The sequence below is a fragment of the Delphinus delphis genome, chromosome 10, assembly GCF_949987515.2.
Source record: "Delphinus delphis chromosome 10, mDelDel1.2, whole genome shotgun sequence".
NCBI lineage: Eukaryota > Metazoa > Chordata > Mammalia > Artiodactyla > Delphinidae > Delphinus > Delphinus delphis.
The window spans coordinates 64,674,481-64,696,142 of NC_082692.2; the positions used below are offsets into that span (position 1 = coordinate 64,674,481).

Consider the following 21,662-nt stretch of genomic DNA (forward strand, 5'->3'; position numbering starts at 1 on the left):
TTCATGGTTGAGCATAGTGGTGGCTCCAGGACCCACCCAGAGCTGTGCATGTGCAGGAGGAGGTGAGGCCAGGAAAACCCAGCGGCTTGTAAGTCACAGCCACACATCCAGCATGCATGTGCCCATGTGTGTGTTCCGGGAGAGGGGGGTGGGAGGGGAAGAAACAGGCAGGGGTCCTTGTGAACAAGGCCTGTGAACTGGAAACTGTCACTTCCACAGGTTGCCTGAGGAAATCTGCTTCTCCCAGACAGAAACCAATCTCCCTGTGCCAAACTTCAGGGTCTCAACAAGACTGAGGAGTCCCACGTCCATTTAAGGACCCAGACCAGCTGGACTAGCTCAGCAAAACAATGCCAGGCCACAGGCGAGGGGCCGGCAGCTGGGGACCTTTGTGCTTGGCTCCACCCCCTCAGACAACCTTTCTTATCAGCCCCCGCCCCACCCCCTTTCATTCCAGTAGGTGCCCTCCCCTCCGGCTTGAGGCAGACCCTGCCTTAAATTCTGCCCCTTCCCCATCTGGCCTACCTGAAAGGCTCACACTTTATCTCAGGGCACAGCCCCCTGTGCCTCTTGTCGTCCTGTCCCAGGCCGGTGGCACCTCAGGCCCTCCCCTATGTCCTCACCCTCTCCCTCTGTATTTCTCCCTCACACTGCGTGCTGATGTCCTGGACCATAGGTTTGTCACCTTCCTTACCTCCCACCCACACCTCTCCTCTGGCCCTCCCCACTGCTCACATGCTCACCACCCACCAGCAACCCAAGGCACAGTGGACCCTGCCCTGTCCTCCCTCCCAGCCCTTTTGGCCTCCGAGAGTCTGCGCCCATCCACCACCATACTTGCCCTGAGGACTCCCAGAACTCCATCTCCAAAGACCTCCTCGGCTTCCACGGGCAACTCACTGTCCCCAAACCTCTGTCCCCATCTCTGCCTGGTCACCCAGGCATGCTGCCCAACTCTCTCCACGCTCTGCCACTTTCACCTCCAGAACATTTGTTTACCCACCACTGACCCAGCTCTGAACTCACCTGCTCCCCCCAATGCTTCCTGTGTGGATCTCCCTAGAGTACAAATCAGTCACACCCCCTCGCTCTAAACCCTGCAATGGCTCCCTGTATCTCTTAAGACAAAGTCCTGATTTCAGTCCCATAGCACTGAATGGGGCTCCTTGTGCTTCCTTGCTCTCAGCACGCACCACGTGAATTCCGCCACCCTTTCTGGCTCCCAACTTAAACACCTCCTCCTCCAGGAAGCCTCTCAAGATGCCAAGTCTGGGGTAGGGCTCCCCTTAGTGTTCCCACAGCCCTTGTGAACCCCCAGCCCAGCACCAAACCTTGGGTTATGTGGGTGTCTTCTGCTACTTCGTGGGCTAAGTGAGGCTGGGACTACGTTTTCTGTATCCAACACAGGGCCATGCACACAGCAGGTGCTAGATAATAACTGGAAAAGGAAAAAAGGATCTCCTTTAGCCCATTGACCGCTTTCCCCTGAGCACCAGCCCGGAAACCACTCCCCCTGGGGGATGGGCTGCATCAGCCTCCCCAGGCCCCTCTGTGGGTTCCACCCCACCCTCCACTCCCACTGCCCTAGCACGCATTATGCTGGACTATAGCTGTCTGTGCATCTGCCTCCCTACCAACCACATCAACCTTAGTGCTGATGCCCAGAGTAGATGCCTGTCCAGGCCCGTCTTCTACTTTTCCCTCCACATCCACCCCCTATCCCACTCTGTCCTGGGGTTCCCTCTTTCTCTTTCTCCCTTCTCGTAGTCAGTCGTCAGGCTTAGTCAGCAGAAGGCAGTTAAGTTGCAGGAGATCCGTCAGAGGGTGGGAGGAGAGTGCATGAATGGCGCTGTTCCTTCCCTATTCCTTCCCCAAAGCTCCTGTGGGCCTTCAGACACACCACATCCCACCGCCAACACCACCCGCTCCACCCTCACAGCCACAGCTCGCCCGTCCCTCCATTCAGGGCCATAATGCTGAGAAATTATCTTGAGAGCCCCAGGGAGTGACTGATTTAAGAGATCCCTCTGGTAGACAGATTACAGTAGAAACTGAACAGGAGTGGGGGTCGGGGGTTGGGTCCCACCGGGTTCCACTAACCCTTCCCCTCCTGGGCCTTGACCCTGTGGGTTGTGGACAGGGAATGTTGCCTGACTTTCCTGTAAACAAAGAATGTTGCCCGCTATCCCAGTTCTACAAGAATCAAGCCATTAGCCACTGCAGCAACCCACGGATGGTGCACCTGAGGGGAATTCAGGATGGAGAAAAACAGGAAGCGTTCTGTGCTTTGGATACTGACCCTAGATAGTTAAGATGCATATCAAAGGAATAATTTCAATGAACCCCGGTCCTTGCATGTTCCCATACATAGAAAAACATTAACTTGAGATGTCTGTTCTTTGTGATTAGTAATCTTGGTGTTCAACTACATATTTTTGGTTTTGTTCTTCCCACAAAAAAACTCCTGTAGATCCTGGCTCCTCCCTTATCTCTTCAGAGCAATTCCTCAGAGCTTTCTGAGAGGCTGTCTTCTGGGCTTTAGTCCTCAGTAAGGTCCCACACAACTTTTAGGTTGTGCATTTTTCTTCAGTCCACAAGGCCTAGGGAAGGAAAGTGCTCCCAATGTTGGCCCCAGGTGCTGCCACCCGAATTCACCCACAGCTCTGTAAACGGCCCTTTTATTGGACTCCCCTCAAATACGCACAGTGTTAATAATGACTCTTTTCTGGGACTTCCCTGGTGGCTCAGTGGCCAAGACTGCACTCCCAGTGCAGGGGTCCCAGGTTCGATCCCTGGTCAGGGAACTAGATCCCACATGCATGCGCAGCTAAGAGTTCGCATGCCACAACTAGGGAGCCAGTGAGCCGCAACTAAGGAGCCCACCTGCCGCAACTAAGACCCAGTGCAACCAAATAAATAAATAAATATTTTTTAAAAAGACTATTTTCTGCTGGGACCTTTATGTGGCAGTCAAGCTGCATATGGGAACTCTGCATGGGGCCAAAGCAATACCCAATGATGCTCAGAAAGCCCAGTGTCCCACGGTGTGGGTGGCAGGGGGTGGGTGGCATCAGCCCAGGACTGACCCACAGGGCCAGAGGTGTGAGAGCTAAGTAGAGAACAGCTCTCCTGCCATTCCTCTTCACCAGCACCTGGGCTCCCTTCCTCCATTTCAGAAGGCAGAAATGCCAGACATCCACTTCCCAGCTTCCTTTGCCCGAGGCCCAGCCAATCAGATGTACCCTCCTTGGAATCAGATGTACCTTCCCTAGAGTCAGACATACCTTCCCTGGAGTGTGCCTAGTGGGCTGGTGACCAGAGCCTCTGCAGTGGTGGGGGTCATAGCAGCCGGGTAGCAGCGTGCAGTGTCTGCCAAAGCAGAACTGTGACTTGGGCATGGCCTCTTTGTCTTGTCCTCCTGTGCCCTTGGTGGTTCTGGGAGCTACACAAGTTCACTTTCATAAATTCCATTTCTGATTATGTTGGGCAGAGTCAGTTTCCTCCAACGGATAAAGTTGTCAGCAGGTGACCAGGGAAATGGGGGTGCATCCGGAGTGGACGTTTGCCTGGTTGGAGTTAAAGGCAGTGGAAATCCAGCCAGGATGAAGGGAAAGCCTTTGGCAACCCCAGCAGGCTGAGGAGACAGAGCTAGTACAGCCATCTCTGGTGGTGTGGTACAGATCTTCCACGACTTACGATGGGGTTACTGATAAATCCCCTGTAAGCTGAAAATATCGTAAGTTGAAAATGTATTTAATACATCCAGGACATTGGTCGCCTCCTCAGTGAGGACTTCATACAACCCTGAACCACGCCCTCGGCTCTGTCCCAGCACCCTCTAATACACGACTTACCTCTTTACTGTGTCTTCCACCACTAGAATGTCAGCTCTGTGAGGGAGGGAGTTTGCCCCTGGGCTTACTGCTATATTCCTCCTGCTTAGCCCATGGTAGGCACTTAATGTGTTGTTAATGAATTAAGTGAAATGAAGATGCATATGAAAGAATTAGAGGAATCAGACTGCAACCAACCTCCAGCCCTTCTCCATCTCCCTTGCCCACTGAAGCAAGGTGTCCTCCCATAAGACCTCGTGAGGGAGTTACTTTGCAAGGGGAGTCAACTCTTCTAATGCCCCTCCTCCCCAACTCCTGAAACTAGAGATGGATACCAGCATGTCTGGAGACCTTATTACAAAGTCAGACCCAGAGGGGATGGCTTATGTATCAAAAGAATTTAAGACTTTGGTATTTTACATTAGCTAAAATATACACACTATGCGGTGGGGTGGGGGGGAGACCGAGGCCCTAGACCATGGAGATAAGAACATCAGCTTAGTTAGGTTGGACTTCATCAATGCAGGTGAGCTTGCCAGGAACTTTGGATTCAATGTGCAGGCTTAAGCTACTGGGGGTTGTTCTGCCTGTCTGTTTGGTTGGCTGAAATGAAAACTGGGTCTCACTAAATGCAATTGAGATGCCAAATGCTCCCTGGTGTAATGTAGAGGAGAGAACCCAAGGCCTCAGGAAGATTCACTCATTCATTCAAAATAAATGTTGGACTGAATTTATCAGGGACAACTCACCTTCTCCCTGAGTCCCTGGAGATGACCCAGAACATAGTCCTTCACCAAGGCCCTAGGAAGTTCATCGCTGAGAAGTTTCCATTTGCCAGGGCTGCTGTAACAAAGTACCACACCCTGAGCGGCTCAAACAACAGAAACTTACTGTCTCATAGTTCTGGAGGCTGGAAGCCAGGATGTCAGCAGGATCCATGCTGTCTCTGAAGTTGCTGGGGAATTTTGGATTAGGGGCACACCCTACTCCAGTATGACTTCATCTTAATTTATGACACCTGCAACCACCCTATTTCTACATAAGGTCACATCAGGAGGTACCGGGGGTTAGGTCTTCAATGTATTCATTTGGGGGACACAATTTGACCCATAAGTACCATAGTCACAGCTGTCCATGAGTCAGAGATTCTGGTTGGAGACACTATAGTTGAAATGCCTCCTTGATTTCAATGCAGATACCAGGATGTTTGGCAGGATCACCAGGCCCCTAAGACAAAAACTGATGGGGAGGCCAGCAGAGCCCTACTGGATGTGTATGACAAAAGAACTAGAGGGCTGACCACCAGAGACCTGACTGCAGAGGATAGGATCTCTCACCAATTCTCCAGATAAGATCAGTTCACAAACCCAGGGGCCCTTGACGGAAGTGGGGTGGGTGCCCTTTAAGGTGGGCCCTGTGAAGACAGCCCAGCTTCATGCTGGTACTTTCCCCACAACCCTTCCCAAAGAGACCTGTGGCCATTAGCCAGGGTTTGACAGATACCACTTCTGGTCTACCCCATTTTCCACTTTTAATAGAACAGTTTTTGTTTAAACAACGATGTGCCCAGTCCCAGGGGATGAATAAGGATTGGTCTAAACCAAACATGGCAACTCGCCTTTACAGGTGATAATTATATTTTATTAATATATACTATACAACCATATTATAAATATAATTCAAATGTTGCTGAAACCTATGTCTTTGTAACAATATTTCATTCTATCCAAATATCCTCTGATCCTACCTGATGGCCACTGTTTCCTAGCAACCCAAAATGCTACAAAATTCTTCAGCCTAACCATATATAATCGCTCTTTCTAGGTTGTGGTAGAACAGTGAACCTGAAGAAAAATTCTGATAGTGTTATATTTCATTCCTTCTGTTGTTGCTTTGCTGTTGAAATCTTCAAAACCTTCTTCAGAAAGTGCAAGGAAGCCTCTAAGGAGGTCAGGTACCCACTCCAGGAACTCTGTGCCCGAGACAGGGTGGGGACCATTCAGCGGTCCCCCAACCTCACCTACCAGGAAGACAGTCATAGCTGATACTACTCTGAGCTTGGGGATGAAGCCCAAGGGGTTCCTGTCATCCACTGTGACACAGCCACCCTCTGCCCTGACACACTAGGAAAGGCAAATGCCAGCAATGTTATGTCCATGGAGGAAGACCCCTGCAACACCCCAGCCCCAGGGCAGAAGGTGTAGAAAAGTCCATCAAAATTCTAAGGCACGGGGAGGAGGAGGGATAAATCAGAAGCTTCGGATTAACATATACATACTACTATATATAAAATAGATGACAAGGACCTACTGTATAGCACGGGGAACTCTACTCAATATTCTGTGATCACCTATATGGGAAAAGAATCTGAAAAAGAATGAATACATGTGTACGTATAACTGAATCACTATGCTGTACACCTGAAACTAACACAACATTGTAAATCAACTATACTCCAATAGGACACGGGTTTGAGCCCTGGTCCGGGAAGATCCCACACGCTGTGGAGCAACTAAGCCCATGCACCACAACTACTGAGCTTGTGCTCTAGAGCCCGTGAGCCACAACTACTGAGCCCGCGAGCCACAACTACTGAGCCCACGTGCCACAACTACTGAAGCCCGTGCGCCTAGAGCCCGTGATCTGCACCAAGAGAAGCCACGGCAATGAGAAGCCCACGCACCACAAGGAAAAGTAGCCCCTGCTCACCGCAACTAGAGAAAGCCTGCGCATAGCAACAAAGACCCAACACAGCCAAAATTAAAAATAAATAAATAAATAAATTTATTTTTTAAAAAAACAACTATACTTCAATAAAATTTTTTTTAAATGCAAAAGGAAAAAAAAATTCTGAGGCATAGGAAAGGGTGTCTCTTGTCACCACCTTCCCCACGCCACAAGTAACAAAGAACACCAGAGAATCAGCCAGCACGCTCCACCCACAGCCTTATGCAGGCCCTCCATCCTCGACCCAGCCTCTGGTTCCCCTCTCCAGGGATGCCAGTATTTGGGACCCACATTTCCAGGGACCCCAGATCCCTCCCTACGTCTGTTTCTGTCTCAGTGGTGAGGGCCCAGCAACCTTGGTCAGCCCAGAGAAAACCCGGGCCCTGCCCAGGGCTCACTCCAGGGCAAGACAGTTTCTGCTCCAGGGATGGGTAGTCATGGGGGTGGGAGCTGGACCAAGGGTCCATACAGACCTGTTGGGAGGGAGCACAGCACAGGGGTTTGCAGAGCCGCTGGAAAGAACCTCACCAGTGGCGAGCTGGCCACACAACACCTTAGATTGTTCTTTTTTAAAAAAGTATTTATTGCAAAGAATGTTGGACACAGTGTGATATGTGGCTGAGATCCAACAACATCCATTCCAGGGCGAGCAGGAAACATGTCTGCAACAGGAGCACATCAACCGTCCTGGCTACAACCGGGCAGCCAGCCAGGTGGATGGCTGCCCATGCAGAGCCGGCTCCGGGTGAGCCCTGCTGGGATCCCACACTTCCCTCTGCCCCATCCCAGTCCTTGTGACACATCTCCAGTAGCTCCTGGCTGCCCTCTGGACAGAGAGAAAAGGCCTCGCTGGTCTCACCTCAGCCAGCCTGAGGTCTTGGAGAGGTGGTGACATCCAGATGTACGTGCCGCTGACCAAAGGGACCTGCTATGGCCAACAACTGAGCATGACCAAAAGTCACCAATACTCTGGCGGACATGGAAGCAAAGGCTGCAGTCCCCACATCCCAAAGGCAGTAGCGTGGTCCTCTGGCCCTGGGTCTAAGGGGCCTGGGGCTCTGACAGGAGATAAGTCCAGAAGGAGGGTACTGCCACGGCTCTGTCCTGGATATCTCTCCACCCATGTCTGTCCATAACTGCTGTGGCACTCGAGGCCGAGAGATCATCAGCCTGGGCCAGGGACACAGGATCCTCGGGCCTGACTTCACCAAGGACCACCACCTGTGGACAGCAGCACATCCAACTACAAATCCACATGCTTCCTCACCCAGCCTCACAACTTGCTGGCCAGCCTGTTCTCCCAGCTACAAAATGGAGCCGGAACCCGCGGCCCAGCCCAACTCCCTGGGCCCAAAAGAACTCAGGGGCGTGACAGATGGCAGGCTTCCCGAGGTCATTTTCATCAGGCTCCTGTGTACAAGAATCAGAAGCTGGGAAATTCCTGCCCTGGCCAGAGGCTGCCTCCAGCTCTGGGCTTTCCCGTGCTTAGTTCCGCGGGTAGAGGTCAACAAACGCCAGGACAGGCTTTGCAGGACCATGCAAGCTTTTCCGAATCCTTCACAGCAAATGCAGGTCCCTGCCACCAGTGTATACTCTTGTGTGGACACAGGCAGCGGCGGGCAAGGTAGCCCAGTGGCATGGCCGGGAGAGGAAGATGGGAGGGCAGCCTCTCCCTCGAGCACTGGGAAGGGCGACTCCTACAACTGTCCCGTCTTCACATCTTTCTTTACGTGTTGCACCATGAGAGCAGTTGGAGAGGGGTGGCCTTGGCTGCCAGCTCCCACGAGTATTCCAGTGTAGGCATAATTGGGAAGGGGTAATCGCAAACACCCCGCTCCCTGCATGTTTCTGTGCATTCCCATGTGCTGAAGTGAACACACTGCTTTCCTGAGCGTCCACAAATGCAGACGCACAGACTCAAGGGTCTGGCCAGTGGAGGTGGCTGCCTTGGCGGAAGCTCTTCAGTTCCTGGTGAGGCAGGACGGGGATGGCTCTTTCCCGCGTACTGAGGCAGCAGCAGCTCATGAACACCTTGCCTCTGGCTCAGGAAGTGGCCAAAGAGAGTGTAGCAGAGCCCTGGCAGGGGTCCCCAGGTCTACCCAGGCAGCTCGGCCTCAGTGGGTGGAAACATCACAGCAAGTGCTTTCCGTTTCACATTTTTGGGTTTCACACTTCACGAAGCCCACCAGGCCGGTGAGAGAGAACAGAAGGATCAGGGGCTGGGAAACCTCTCACCAGCCCGGTGCAGACGCAGTCAGGCCAAGTGGTTTTTAGCAGCAGGTTGGGCACCGCATACAACCCTGACACTGTCAACAAGGAAACAGGTGGGCTGGGACTGGGATTCTGGGTGCCACCAGCCATGCATGGCTTTGAGGGTGTTCCTGTGTGGTGACTGTCACACAGACCAGAGGGCCTGGAATGACCTCGTCCACAGAGATCAACACCTGCCCGGGGGTTGCAGTGGACGACACACGGTCACTGGTGAGCAGGGACCGTGACAAGGGCTTCCTCCGGAGGCCGAGAGATGTCTACATTCTGCACAAAATTAAACACACAGAACGCTGACCATTTGCCAAGGACAGACAGTCACCACTACCCGCTTTGCGCATCGCTATAGCCGCTGGACTCACATCCTCACCCCGAGGAGCCCCGGTCACAGGACTTAGACCCCGACCTTTCCTAAGAGCCAGGCGTCAAGAGCCTCTTGACACGTGGTGGGTGACAAACACCAGAAAAAAGGTGAGGGATGGAGGACACCTCCGGTTCCTGCTTGCTCCTTGCAGGCAGGTCAGGCATTACCCAGAGTGAGGCCATCCCCGCCTCCTGCCTCAGGTCTGGGTCAGGTGGGGAGAAACAGCTGGCTGGGAAGGGGACCAGCTCCTGAGGGTGCCCTCCTCCCGGCTATGTCGGTGTGTCGGTGGACAGGTGTCAGATATGGCCCCGGCAGGCTGCGGACACCTCCTGTGTCTGAGAGCTGGGGCACCAGGCCCCCTGCACCTCCTGAACAGCACCCCTCCCCTGCCTCAGAACTGGGACAGAGCCCAGTTCTGTCCACAGCCGGCTGAGTTCAGGGCATCTCAGGCCTAAGGGATGGGGGTCAGAGACTCCCCTCAATTCTGTAAGACTATGTGATCCCTGATCTTGGTGGCCCAATGGAGTAGGTCACCAATGACCTGGGCCACAGCCCAGATCTGCAGGGAGGGAATCATGTCCGCTATGGCCACACTCCTGAGTTCACAGGGCTGGCCACTGGAATTGTAGGGGCAGGTGCAATTCTCACTGGGGGCAGGCTTCCCAAGGGCCCCTTTCTCACCACAACCTGTCCCCAAGGATGGGCCAGGACCTGGAGATCCTGCCCACCTTAAAAGGAACCATCCCGGAACCTGTGGCCAACAGAAGTTTGCCTCTCAGAAGTGCCTACCCAGAGGCAGGCAGGGTGCCTGCCAACTACCCCATGGCCATGTCGGCTCCTGCAAATGGACCGGGGCACCAGCCCCTGATGCTTGCTGGGTCCAGGGGCCTCTTTCACCATCACCCCATCAGTGCTGGGGGCCCAACACCTTCTGGGCTTTCCTCAGTACGAGGGGCCTGTTGGGACATCTACCCCTGAGACCTGTGTGTGCCAGACTGGGCCTTCATCGGACTCTCAGGGCAAACAGGGAAGAGGTTTACACAATGACTGGTTCTGGTGAGGGGAAGCAGCCTTAGGAAACAGGAGGACACATCCACACACCTCAGCCTGTGGGGCCCAAGGCCTGCCCCCTGGGCAGGGACCCAAGGCCCAACACGTCCCATTGTGGGTGGCAGCAGGCATGACTAAGGTCCCAGGAGCCTTCCTGGTGCAACAGACTCTGGGAATGGGGCCCAGAGGGGCGGTCCTGCTCTTGGCCTCAGTGGGAGAGGAAACCAAGATGGCAAAAGGATCCCACACGGGCATGAAGTGCTTCTGGGCAACACTTCAAGGAGCTTCTATTTTTAACGCTGGGGGAACACAGAACAGAGACGTGTCCTTCCGCAGGAAGGTCTCTACGCAGCACCGAGACACCCTCAGCCTCTGCATGGCCCTTTCCGCAACAAAGCAGGACATTTTTCATTTTTACTTTTTAAAGGTGCTCAGGTTGGACAGGTGCTCATGAGGCCTGGGCTGGTGGGACATGGAAGCGCCTGCCCCCTGTAGGCCTCTAGCTTCTGTTCTGGCCACAGCGTCACCCTGACAGAGAACTCAAGCTCACTCAGTAGATGCCCCAGCTGGGCCTGGCCCTGGTGGTTGCTGTGTCTGGACCCCCAGGAACGTGCCCACCACCCCAGCAGTGACCCGGCTGCTACCTGAGGCCTGTCTCGGTGCGTGTTCACAGCCGCCACATTCAGGAATATGGACTCCACTTTACAACCTGCCAAAGGGAAGATGCAAATCCATTCCCCCTCCTGAAAGGCAGCAGAGCCACAGGGGTAGAAGCTTCTCCCAGGAGGAGGCTTTCGGTGCTGTGGGGCTGAGCAGACGCCTCAGCCTCACTCCAGTCCTCCCACCTTGGGCAGCTCCGGAGGCCCCGTGAGGAAGCACTAGGCAGCGTGTCAGGCCCGAGCCTCTGGGCCACTGCCCAGCGCAGGCTCGCCAAGGAGCCCGGGCACCAGGCAGAGCCACAGTGAGGATGAGCGGCCCACCTCGGGGGCTGAGGGCGGTCTGAGAAGCAACAAGCCTAGCTCAGTGAGGGGTCACTACACTGAGCAGACCCTCACCCAGCCCTGTCTCACACACGAGGCGGGATCACCATGGTGCCAGGCGCTCAGTGCAAAGGGGGACGAGGCGATTAACATGCACTGGGATGACTTCAGCTGCCACTGAGTTATACAGTTATCGTCCCGAGGGCACAACCATGTGAGAGTGCCTCGTCCAGTGTTGAAGGGGAGGGGTCGGGACCCAGGAGGTTAGGAAGTTGCGTGAGGCCTCTGCTGGCAGAGCCCAAGGCAGAGGCGCATATTTTCAGGTCCGGGTCCTGGGGCCGTGGGGTTTTCTGGGGGATTTTGGAGAAACCAGTAGAAAAGACCCTCATGTGGGTGGGTGATGGTTAAGGAAGGATCACTGGGGAGGCTTCCTGTGGCCACAGGAATTAAAACAAAAAACATTTTATAGCAAATTGGGAAAGGTGGTGGGATGGAAGGAGGAGGAATGAGCCTCTAATGAAATTTTCAAGGGAGGGGTTTGCAGAAAACCACAGAACCCTGCAGACAGCCAGTCTGGCAACCAGGTCAGCATGCGGGAAGCTTCTTTACCATAAGCCACGGGGGTCAGCTTCAGGACCGTGTGCAGCGGACACTTGAGGTAAGGCAGCTGTTCTGTGGACACAGGCGGAGAGGGTTGGCGCCAGGGATGCCCAGGTGACAGTCCCCTTCGATCTCTCTCACACACACATCCCACCTCCCTAGGGGCAGCGTCCGCACCTGCTGCCTTGTCAAGGAAGTAGGCCAGGAGGCAGCGCATCACAGCCTGGTGGCAGATGACCAGCACGTTCTCTTGCCGCTCCAGCTCCATGATGACAGGCTCGAGTCGCTGGACCAGGTCCTCATAGGACTGCAAGGGCAAGTGGGAAGCATCCCTCAACCCAGCTCTGCGGGTAGGGATGGAGACCTTCTGGGTAGTGGGCTACCTTCTCCTGAACTCCTCACCATTCTGGGAGGTTGGTGAGGACTGGCAGTCTGACAAAGGGATCACCTCCCCTATCCCAGGGCTAGGTCCCAGTAGGACCGAGAGGGCAGGGCTGGGGCTTAGGCTGCATCCAAGGGGCCACCTCCATGCCCTTCCTGGGGCCCTTTGCTGAACCCTCAGCTGCTGGAATTCACATGCTGGCAACTGATGACAGGTGGAGAAGACACGGCTCCCTTCCTACCCGCCGCACGTGGAGTACACAGAACGAGGCTTGTAGGAAGGGGAAGCAAAAACCTCCCAAACTTCCCAGAGTGCAACCTGTCAGAATGCCTGAGCTCCCAGGAAGGACCCTCACAGTCTGCCTGCCCTGTACCTCCCCTGGGTGCCGTGAGGGAGCCCTTGGACCAACCCCGGTGACTGGCAGGTCTAGAGCTTTTCACTGGGAGACCCAGCCCTGGGGGTTCACCCCTGTTTGCACACAGTGAGCCGTCCTTCAGGAAAAAAAAAAAAGGCCTCAAGCTTGGAGCTGAGTTTGCCCCATGATTTGGTTGGGAGTAATACCAACATGACTTGTGCCAGCCCCTGGTATTTCTGGGGAAAGCCTAGATTGCTTCTTTTGGCAACTACCTTCCCTACCAATTTCCCCCCTGTATTCTCAAGTTTGAGCAGCCAGCTGCTTTGTTTCTTTTTACTGTTATCTGGTTTGGTTCTAAATCTGGGTTCTCCCTCACAGTATGATGTGGGGAAATATCAATGCTACCCGAAGCTGTCCTATTCCCGAGGACAGCACAGCATAGGCACCTGTGAGCCTGGCATTTGGGCGGGGGGTTTCGACATGTGTACGTGTATGTGTGTACGCAAACCTGTGCGTCTGTGGGAGGTATTTTTATTTGGCCACCTCCCCAGGTCACGTCCTAGAATTGGGAGATACATGAGTCAAAGGTGACACTGGGGGCTTCCCTGGTGGCGCAGTGGTTGAGAGTCCACCTGCCGATGCAGGGGACACGGGTTCGTGCCCCGGTCCAGGAGGATCCCACATGCCGCGGAGCGGCTGGGCCCGTGAGCCATAGCCGCTGAGCCTGTGTGTCCGGAGCCTGTGCTCCGCAACGGGAGAGGCCACAACAGTGAGAGGCCCGCATACCGCAAAAAAAAAAAAAAGGTGACACTGTTTCTACCCGGGGCCTGGGCTGAGGCGAGAGCCAGTCTGAGGGGAGGTGACAGTGCAGGTGACTTATGGTAGTCACGACTCACCTGGGGAAAATGAATCCCTAGGTCTGGATTCAGGGCTAGGGATGGTGTCTGGAGCCGCAGGGAGGATGGGGTCACCCTATGACACTCCCAGGGATGGGGAAAGTAAAGATGGGGAGTGATGGGAAACAGGGCTCCAGTAGGCCTCAGGGTTGGGATTCCTGGGCAGCACTGCTCACCCACCACCCAAGGAGGGGCCTGCAGCCTGGGCCACGGCTGAGAAGTGGTGGAGGTGACACACACACCCAGCCTGCCTACCTCTGAGGCCAGGCCCCTCCTGCTGCCCACGGAGCCTCTGCAGAGCCCCTCGGGGCCCTCAGTCACAGGTGGTCCTCCCAGGCAGGCAGCAGGTGGCTGGGATTAAGCCCCCATATCCCACCTACCTCCCCCTTGGGGTACCGGTACCGGTACTTGTCCTGGTCTCGCAGGGCAAATTCCAGTGGATAATGATCCTGAATTTCCTCGTAGGTCATTTCCTCACAGACGCCCTAGGGAGACACCGCAGTCATCACATCACCCACATCAGGCCCAGGGATCAGCCCTGTGTCAGGGAGAGGGCATTTCCTGGGCCACAGGGCCTCTCCCAGCTGGGAAGAGCAGGCACCCTGGGAAAACTAAGCAGGGGCAGCCTCACATTTGGAAAAAGCTATCACACGTCTTTTCCACCCACCCATCGTCCATCCATCCAGTTTATGCCATAAAAATAAACACAGAAATATTAACTATATGTCTTTTCTAATGTGTCTTTTTGTCTTCTGTGCTATGGAAATACTACAGCAGAGTATGGATTATTGTACAGGCTATAAAGTAAGATTTCCCTCATGTCATTCAGGATACACACACATGCACAGCATGGAGTATCGTACACAAATGCCATTTTAAAACAAAACAAAAGAGCCCAGGACAATGTGTGGACTGACCAGTGTCAGTCCTTCCAGGCTCAAGCCAAGAACCAGCACACAGGAGGTGCCCAGAGAGGAAGCAATAAAACGCCCGTAATAAAAAGCTGCTGGACTATTTACAATAGCCAGGTCATGGAAGCAACCGAAATGCCCATCGACAGACGAATGGATGAAGAAGATGTGGTACATATATACAATGGAATATTACTCAGCCATAAAAAGGAATGAAATTGGGTCATTTGTAGAGACGTGGATGGATCTAGGGACTGTCATACAGAGTGAAGTGAGTCAGAAAGAAAAAAACAAATATCATACATTAATGCATATATGTGGAACCTAGAAAATGGTACAGATGAACCGGTTTGCAGGGTAGAAATTGAGACACAGATGTAGAGAACAAACGTATGGACACCAAGGGGGGAAAGCGGCGGGGTGGTGGTGGTGGTGGTGTGATGAATTGAGCGATTGGGATTGACATGTATACACTGATGTGTATAAAACTGATGATTAATAAGGACCTGCTGTATAAAAAAATAAATAAAATAGGGCTTCCCTGGTGGCGCAGTGGTTGAGAGTCCGCCTGCCGATGCAGGGGACACGGGTTCGTGCCCCGGTCCGGGAAGATCCCACATGCCGTGGAGCGGCTGGGCCCATGTGCCATGGCCGCTGAGCCTGCGCGTCCAGAGCCTGTGCTCCACAACGGGAGAGGCCACAACAGTGAGAGTCCCGCGTACCGCAAAAATAAATGAATAAATAAATAAATAAAATAAAATTCAAAAAAAGATGTGAGAAACTATAAAGTGGGGGTCAGGAGAACAAACTGTGACACTATAATTCATAACACACACAATAAACAAATTATTCTGAAAAATAAAAAATAAAATAAAATAAAAAGCTGCTGGTTTCTACCTTTGTCCTCAGGGTTTTTTTCCTAGACAAAGCCTTGGGGGCAAAGTTGTCTATTAAAAAGGAAAGATGATGAGGAAAATTTAAACCTATAAATGCCTATATCAAAAAAAAAAGATCTCATATCACTAATCTAATCTTCTACCTTAAGATATTGGAGGGACTTCCCTGGTGGCACAGTGGTTAAGAATCCGCCTGCCAATGTAGGGGACAAGGGTTCGATCCCTGGTCCAGGAAGATCCCACATGCTGCGGAGCAACTAAGCCTGCATGCCACAACTACTGAGCCCATGTGCCACAACTACTGAAGCCTGCGTGCCTAGAGCCTGCACTCCACAACAAGAGAAGCCACCACAGTGAGAAGCCCACACACTGCAACGAAGAGTAGCCCCTACTCACTACAACTAGAGAAAGTCCACCCACAGCAACAAAGACCCAACGCAGCCAAAACTAACTAACTAAATTTATTTTATTTTTTATTTATTTATTTATTTTACTAAATTTATTTAAAAAAAAAAAAAGTTACTGGAAGAAGAACAAATTAAACCCAAAGCAAGCAGAAGTAAGGAAATAATACAAATTAGAACACAAATTCATTAAATAGAAAAAAGCAACGAAATCAAAAGTTGGTTCTTTGAAAAGATCAACAGAATTCACAAAACTTTTGCTAGACTGACAGGAAAAAGGAAAGCTCAAATTATTAAACCAGGAATGAAAGGTGGATATTACTACAAAGCTTACAGAAATAAAAAAGATTATAAGGGAATACTATGCACAATTATATGCCAACAAATAAGACAACTTAGGTGAAATAGGAAAATTCCTACAAAGACACAAACTACCTGTTGTGAGTTGAATACTTCCCCCCAAAAGATACGCTGAAGTCCTAACCCCTGGGAACTGTGAATGTGACCTTATGTGGAAATAGTCTTTGCAGATATAATCAAGTAGATGAGGTCCAATGACTGATGCCCTTTTAAGAAGGCCATGTAAAGACATAGAGAGACACACACAGGGAAGAAGCCCATGTAATGAGGGAGACAGGGATTGCAGTGATGCACCTATAAGCCAAGGAATGTTGGCAGCCACCAGGAACCTGCTAAAAATATGGGCATTAAAAGGGATTGGGGGCAGGGGCTTCCCTGGTGGCGCAGGGGTTGAGAGTCCTCCTGCCAATGCAGGGGACACGGGTTCGAGCCCTCTCCGGGAGGATCCCACATGCCGTGGAGCAGCTAAGCCTGTGCGCCACAACTACTGAGCCTGCGCTCTGGAGCCCGTGAGCCACAACTACTGAGCCCACATGCCACAAATGCTGAGCCTGTGCGCCTGGAGCCTGTGCTCCGCAATAGGAGAGGCCACTGCAGTGAGAAGCCCACACGCTGCAACGAAGAGCAGCCCCCGCTCTCCGCAACTGGAGAAAGCCTGTGCGCAGCAACACAGCCAAAAGATAAATAAATAAATTTATAAAATAAACGTGATTGGGGGGGACTTCCCTGGTGGCACAGTGGTTTAGGAATCCACCTGTCAATGCAGGGGACATGGGTTCAAGCCCTGGTCCAGGAAGGTTCCACATGCCACAGAGCAACTAAGCCCGTGTGCCACAGCTACTGAAGCCCATGTGTGCCTAGAGCCCGTGCTCCACCACAAGAGAAGTCACCTCAATGAGAAGCCCACACACCACAATGAGGAGTAGCCCAAAGCCTGTGTGCAGCAACCAAGACCCAACGCAGCCAAAAATAAATAAATTAATTAAAAAAAAAAAGATTAGGGGGATTCCCTGGCGGTCCAGTGGTTAGAACCAAATGCTTTCACTGCTGAGAGCCTGGGTTCAATCCCTGATTGGGGAACTAAGATCCCACAAGCCACAGTGTGGCCAAAAAAAAAGTGATTATGGTGATGGCTCAGAAGGAAGTGAAGGACAGTAGAGCAAGCCTCTATTGCCTTAGAGAATACGTATATTATCATGAACAGAATGTTGCTAGAAATATGAATGTTTAGGGACTCCTCTGGAGGTCCAGTGGTTAGGACTCCGTGTTTTCACTGCCGTGGCCCCAGGTTCAATCCTTGGTCAGGGAACTAAGATCACGCAAGCTGTGTGGCGCGGCCAAAAAAAAAGAGAGAGAGAAAAGGCAATCTTTATCATAAAGCAGCAGAGAACTTGGCCGAACTGTGTTCTAGTGTGGGCAGCTATAACAAAAAAGGCAGATAGGGGCTTCCCTGGTGGCGCAGTGTTTGAGAGTCCGCCTGCCGATGCAGGGGACACGGGTTCGTGCCCCGGTCCGGGAAGATTCCACATGCCACGGAGCTGCTGGGCCCGTGAGCCACGGCCGCTGAGCCTGCGCGTCTGGAGCCTGTGCTCCACAACGGGAGAGGCCACAACAGTGAGAGGCCCGCGTAAAAAAAAAAAAAAAAAAAAGGCAGATAATGACAAGTGATAAGGAGGATGCAGAGAAATCAGAACCCTCATACACTGCTGGTGGGAACGTAAAATGGTGCGGCCACTTTGGAAAACAGCCTGGCAGTTTCTAACAAGCTTAAATGGAGTTAACATGGGGGACTCCCTGGTGTCCCAGTGGTTGGGACTCTGTGCTTTCATTGCCAAGGGCCTGGGTTCAATCCCTGGTCAGGGAGCTAAGATCCCACAGGTCACAGAGCACAGCCAAAATAAAAAAACAAACAAAAAAATGTAGAGTTAACATATGACCTAGCAATTCCACTCCTGGCTATCTACCCAAGAGAAATGAAAACATGTCCACACAAAAACCTGTACATTCAGAGCAACATCATTCCTAAAGCCAAAAAATGGCAACTACCCAAATGCCCATCGACTGGTGAATGGATAAATAACATGTGGTATATCCATACAATGGGATATTATTCGGCAATATACAGGAACAAAATACTGATACATTCTACCACAGGAGGAAGGAAATGTCCAGAATAGGCCAGTCTATAGAGACAGAAAACAGATTGGTGGTAGCCTAGGGCTGGGGGGAAGGACTGGAAGGAAATGGGGGTATGGGTACAGGGTTGCTTTCTGGAACAACAAAAATGTTCTAAAATTGATTGTGGTGATGGTTGCATAACTCTGTGAATATACTAAAAACGATTGAATCATACAATTTAAATAGGTGAACTGTATCATACGTGAATCATATCTCGATAAAGCTGTTGTTTTCAAAAAAGGAAAAATAAGACAGTAGATTGTGGATTGGGCTAAGAAAAAAATCACAATGTTAAAATAGAAGACGAGCCCAAGGCTGTTTACCAGAACAGAGGAAAGAACAAAGATAAACATGGAAAGATGACTAACAGATCATAGATACTAGAATAGTTTCCAAACTAAAGAAAAAGAAGGGAATCCAGTGTATCTAGGAAAATAATCGGATTAACCTCAAAAAAAAAAAAAAAGATCAGGGCTGCCAAGGTTTCTCTGAGAAACCAAATGCTCCAGCCATATCTGTGCCCTTGGAAGGCAGACACCAGACCCCTAACCTGCGTCAGGGAGCTGCTATTTGCACGAGAAAGAAATCAGGGCTGGAAACCTCCTGTAGCTCCCACCAGCCACAGCTGATGAAAGCCCACAAAATGGGTTAAATGAGCTATAAAACGGGTCACAGAAATTGCTTACTCTTTTGAAAGAGTTCATCAGTTCTAAAGAAGAGCTACAACAGATAAAAAAAAAAAAAAAAGCCATGATGCTATACTCTGCCCAATTACAGTAAAAAAAGAAAAAAAAAGGGCAGAAAGGAAACAAATGGAAATAACACATCCTCATAATTCCCAACAGAATCAAGAATTATTTTCCTGTTACTAATTTTGATAAGTATATTTTAGTTATTCCTTTATTTACAAGCATTCTCCTTAAGAATGTTTTAGAAAAGCTGTAAGGTAATGACTACTGGAATAAAAACACTGCTTGCCTTCCAAATCACAGAAAAGATGATGTTTATACAGAAAAAAAAAAAAAGAGATGAAAAGAAATCTGCAACGTACTGGGGAAAAAAAAGGACAAAGATAGCGATTGTAATAATAAATATGAATGGGTTTAGATTCCTAAACGAAAAAAGCTCTCAGGCCAAAAAATAAACCAAAGATATGTTCCTTTCATCTAAAGAAATGACAGAAAAAGGTTAAAAATAAAAGGGAGTAGGCATAACAAAAAAAACATGGACAAAAAGCAAGGATGGCAAATTAAAACCAAAGTGAGATACCACCTCACACTCATTAGAATGGCTACTGTAAAAAAAAAAAAAAAAAAAAAAAAACAGAAAAATAACAAGTGTTAGCACAGATGTGGAGAAATCAGAACACTCGTGCACTGTTGGTAGGAAAGTATAATGGTGCAGTTGCTATGGAAAAAAGCATAGCGGTTCCTCAAAAAAATAAAAATAGAATTACCATATGATCCAACAATTCCACTTCTACATAGGTACCAGAAAGAAATGAAAGCAGTGTTTCAAAGAGAGATTTATATACCCATGTTCATAGCAGCCCGATGCACAATAGCTAAAAGGTGGAAGCAACCCAAATGTCCATAGATAAATGAATGGATAAGCAAAATGTGGTATATACATAAATGGAACCATATTCAAGTTTAAAAATGTGATTCTGACATATGCTACAACATGGATGGATCTTGAGGACATTATGATAAGTGAAATAAACCAGTCACAAAAAGACAAATACTATATGATTCCACTTATGTGACATACTTAGAGACAGAAAAATCATACAGACAGAATCAAAGAGACAGAAAGTAAAATGGTAGTTGTCAGAGGCTGGGTGGGGAGGAGAAATGGGGGTTATTGTTTAATGGGTATAGAGTTTCCATTTTATAAGGCAAAAAGAGTTCTGGAGATGGGGACTTCCCTGATGGTCCAGTGGGTAAGACTCTGCACTCCCAATGCAGGGGGCCCAGGTTCAATCCCTGGTCAGGGAACTAGATCCCGCATGCATTAAGTAAAGAAGATCCCACGTGCCACAACTAAGACCCCACACAGTCAAACATAAAGTAAATAAATAAATCTGCATGCCACAACTAAGAGTGCGCATGCTGCAACAAAGATCCCACATGCCGCAACTAAGACCCGGTGCAACCTAAATAAATATTTAAAAAGTAAATAAATTTATAAACATTAACATGGTTACAAAAATAAAACTATTAAAAAAAAGAGTTCTGGAGATGGATGGTGGTGATGACTGCACATTCTGAATGTATTTATTACCACTGAACTGTGCACATAAAAATGGTTGTTAAGATGATAAATTTTATGTTATGTGCATTTTACAAAAAAAAATTGGAAAAAGAAAAGCAGGGATGATAATATTCAAATTCGTCAAAGTATAAATCCATGCAAAAAGTGTTTTATATTGAAACAGGAACCATCCAAAATGAAGGCTGAGCCACAGTGGAGTAACTGGTACCAGATTTGCTCTCAGCCCAACATAAACAATTCAAAAGAACTAGACAAAATGTATGCAACAATTGTTTGTAGACACTAGACAACAGGCAGAGCAGGGTTGTGATCCTCCAGAAGGGACACAAGGAGCCTACGACTGCAGCAATTTACTGCAGGCACTTCCTGGACTGCAGAGCATCACAAGAAAAGAAGAAGACACAAAAAAGAACAAAACGGAACCCCTAGAGCTTAAAAACATAACGCCTGAAATATAAAGTTCATTGGATGCTGGATGAGTTTAACAAAAACAGCAGTAAAGATAAGTGAGCTTGAAGATATAGCAATAGAAACTATCCAAACAGAAACTTGGAAAGAACAAAAGACTGAGAAACAATGAACAGAAGCTCAGTGACCTGTGGGATTGTCCCATAGGTTCTATACACTATACCAAATGGTCCAAGAAGTTGGAGTCCAGGGTAGGAGACAGGGTAGCAGAAAATATATTTAAAGAAATGATATCTTAAATTTTTTTTCAAACTCATATTTAGAAACCCAGAAATCCAAGAATCTCAATGAACTCCAAGCAGGATAAACATAAAGTAAAACATACCAAAGCACATCATAATCCAACTGCTTAAAATCAGTAATAAAGAGAAAATAGAGTAAAAGAAGATACACTATATACAAAACGAAGATAAGAATGACAGAAAACTCCTTGCTAGAAAACAGTGTGACCCAGAAGACAATAGAGGTGGTCCAATGGTGGTCCAGTGGTTAAGAATCCGCCTTCCAATGCAGGAGACAAGGGTTTGATCCCTTGTTGGGGAACGAAGATCCCACATGCCACGGGGCAACTAAGCCCATGCACCGCAACTAGAGAGAAGCCCACGCACCACAACTACTGAGCCCGTGCTCCCTAGAGCCCGCGTGCCACAACTAGAGAAGCCCACACGCCGAAACTAGAGAAAAGCCCGCATGCTGAAATGAAGAGCCTGCGCACC

The 21,662-nt window shown here is 50.0% G+C and overlaps 1 protein-coding gene and 1 non-coding gene across 5 annotated transcripts in view; one reads left to right on the forward strand and one right to left on the reverse strand.

Annotated features, from left to right (window-relative positions):
* Window positions 1-6,728: 6,728 nt before the first annotated feature.
* PFKFB4 (6-phosphofructo-2-kinase/fructose-2,6-biphosphatase 4) overlaps window positions 6,729-21,662 on the reverse strand; it is a 40,851-nt gene continuing 25,917 nt past the window's right edge. For 2 of the 4 annotated variants that reach the window (XM_060022409.1, XM_060022408.1), the window contains exons 10-14: window positions 13,836-13,940; window positions 12,000-12,129; window positions 11,832-11,894; window positions 10,887-10,951; window positions 6,729-9,095 (exon numbers count right to left, since the gene is read on the reverse strand). In XM_060022409.1, the coding sequence (XP_059878392.1) occupies window positions 9,036-9,095; window positions 10,887-10,951; window positions 11,832-11,894; window positions 12,000-12,129; window positions 13,836-13,940 (423 nt within the window). In that variant the 3' untranslated portion in view covers window positions 6,729-9,035. Of the gene's footprint in view, window positions 9,096-10,673; window positions 10,986-11,831; window positions 11,895-11,999; window positions 12,130-13,835; window positions 13,941-21,662 lie in introns of those variants that run through there. The other 2 variants (XM_060022407.1, XM_060022410.1) reach the window with 2 other exon arrangements.
* On the forward strand, window positions 20,129-20,201 carry TRNAG-CCC (transfer RNA glycine (anticodon CCC)). Its single transcript has one exon. It is a non-coding gene; the product is annotated as a tRNA-Gly (tRNA).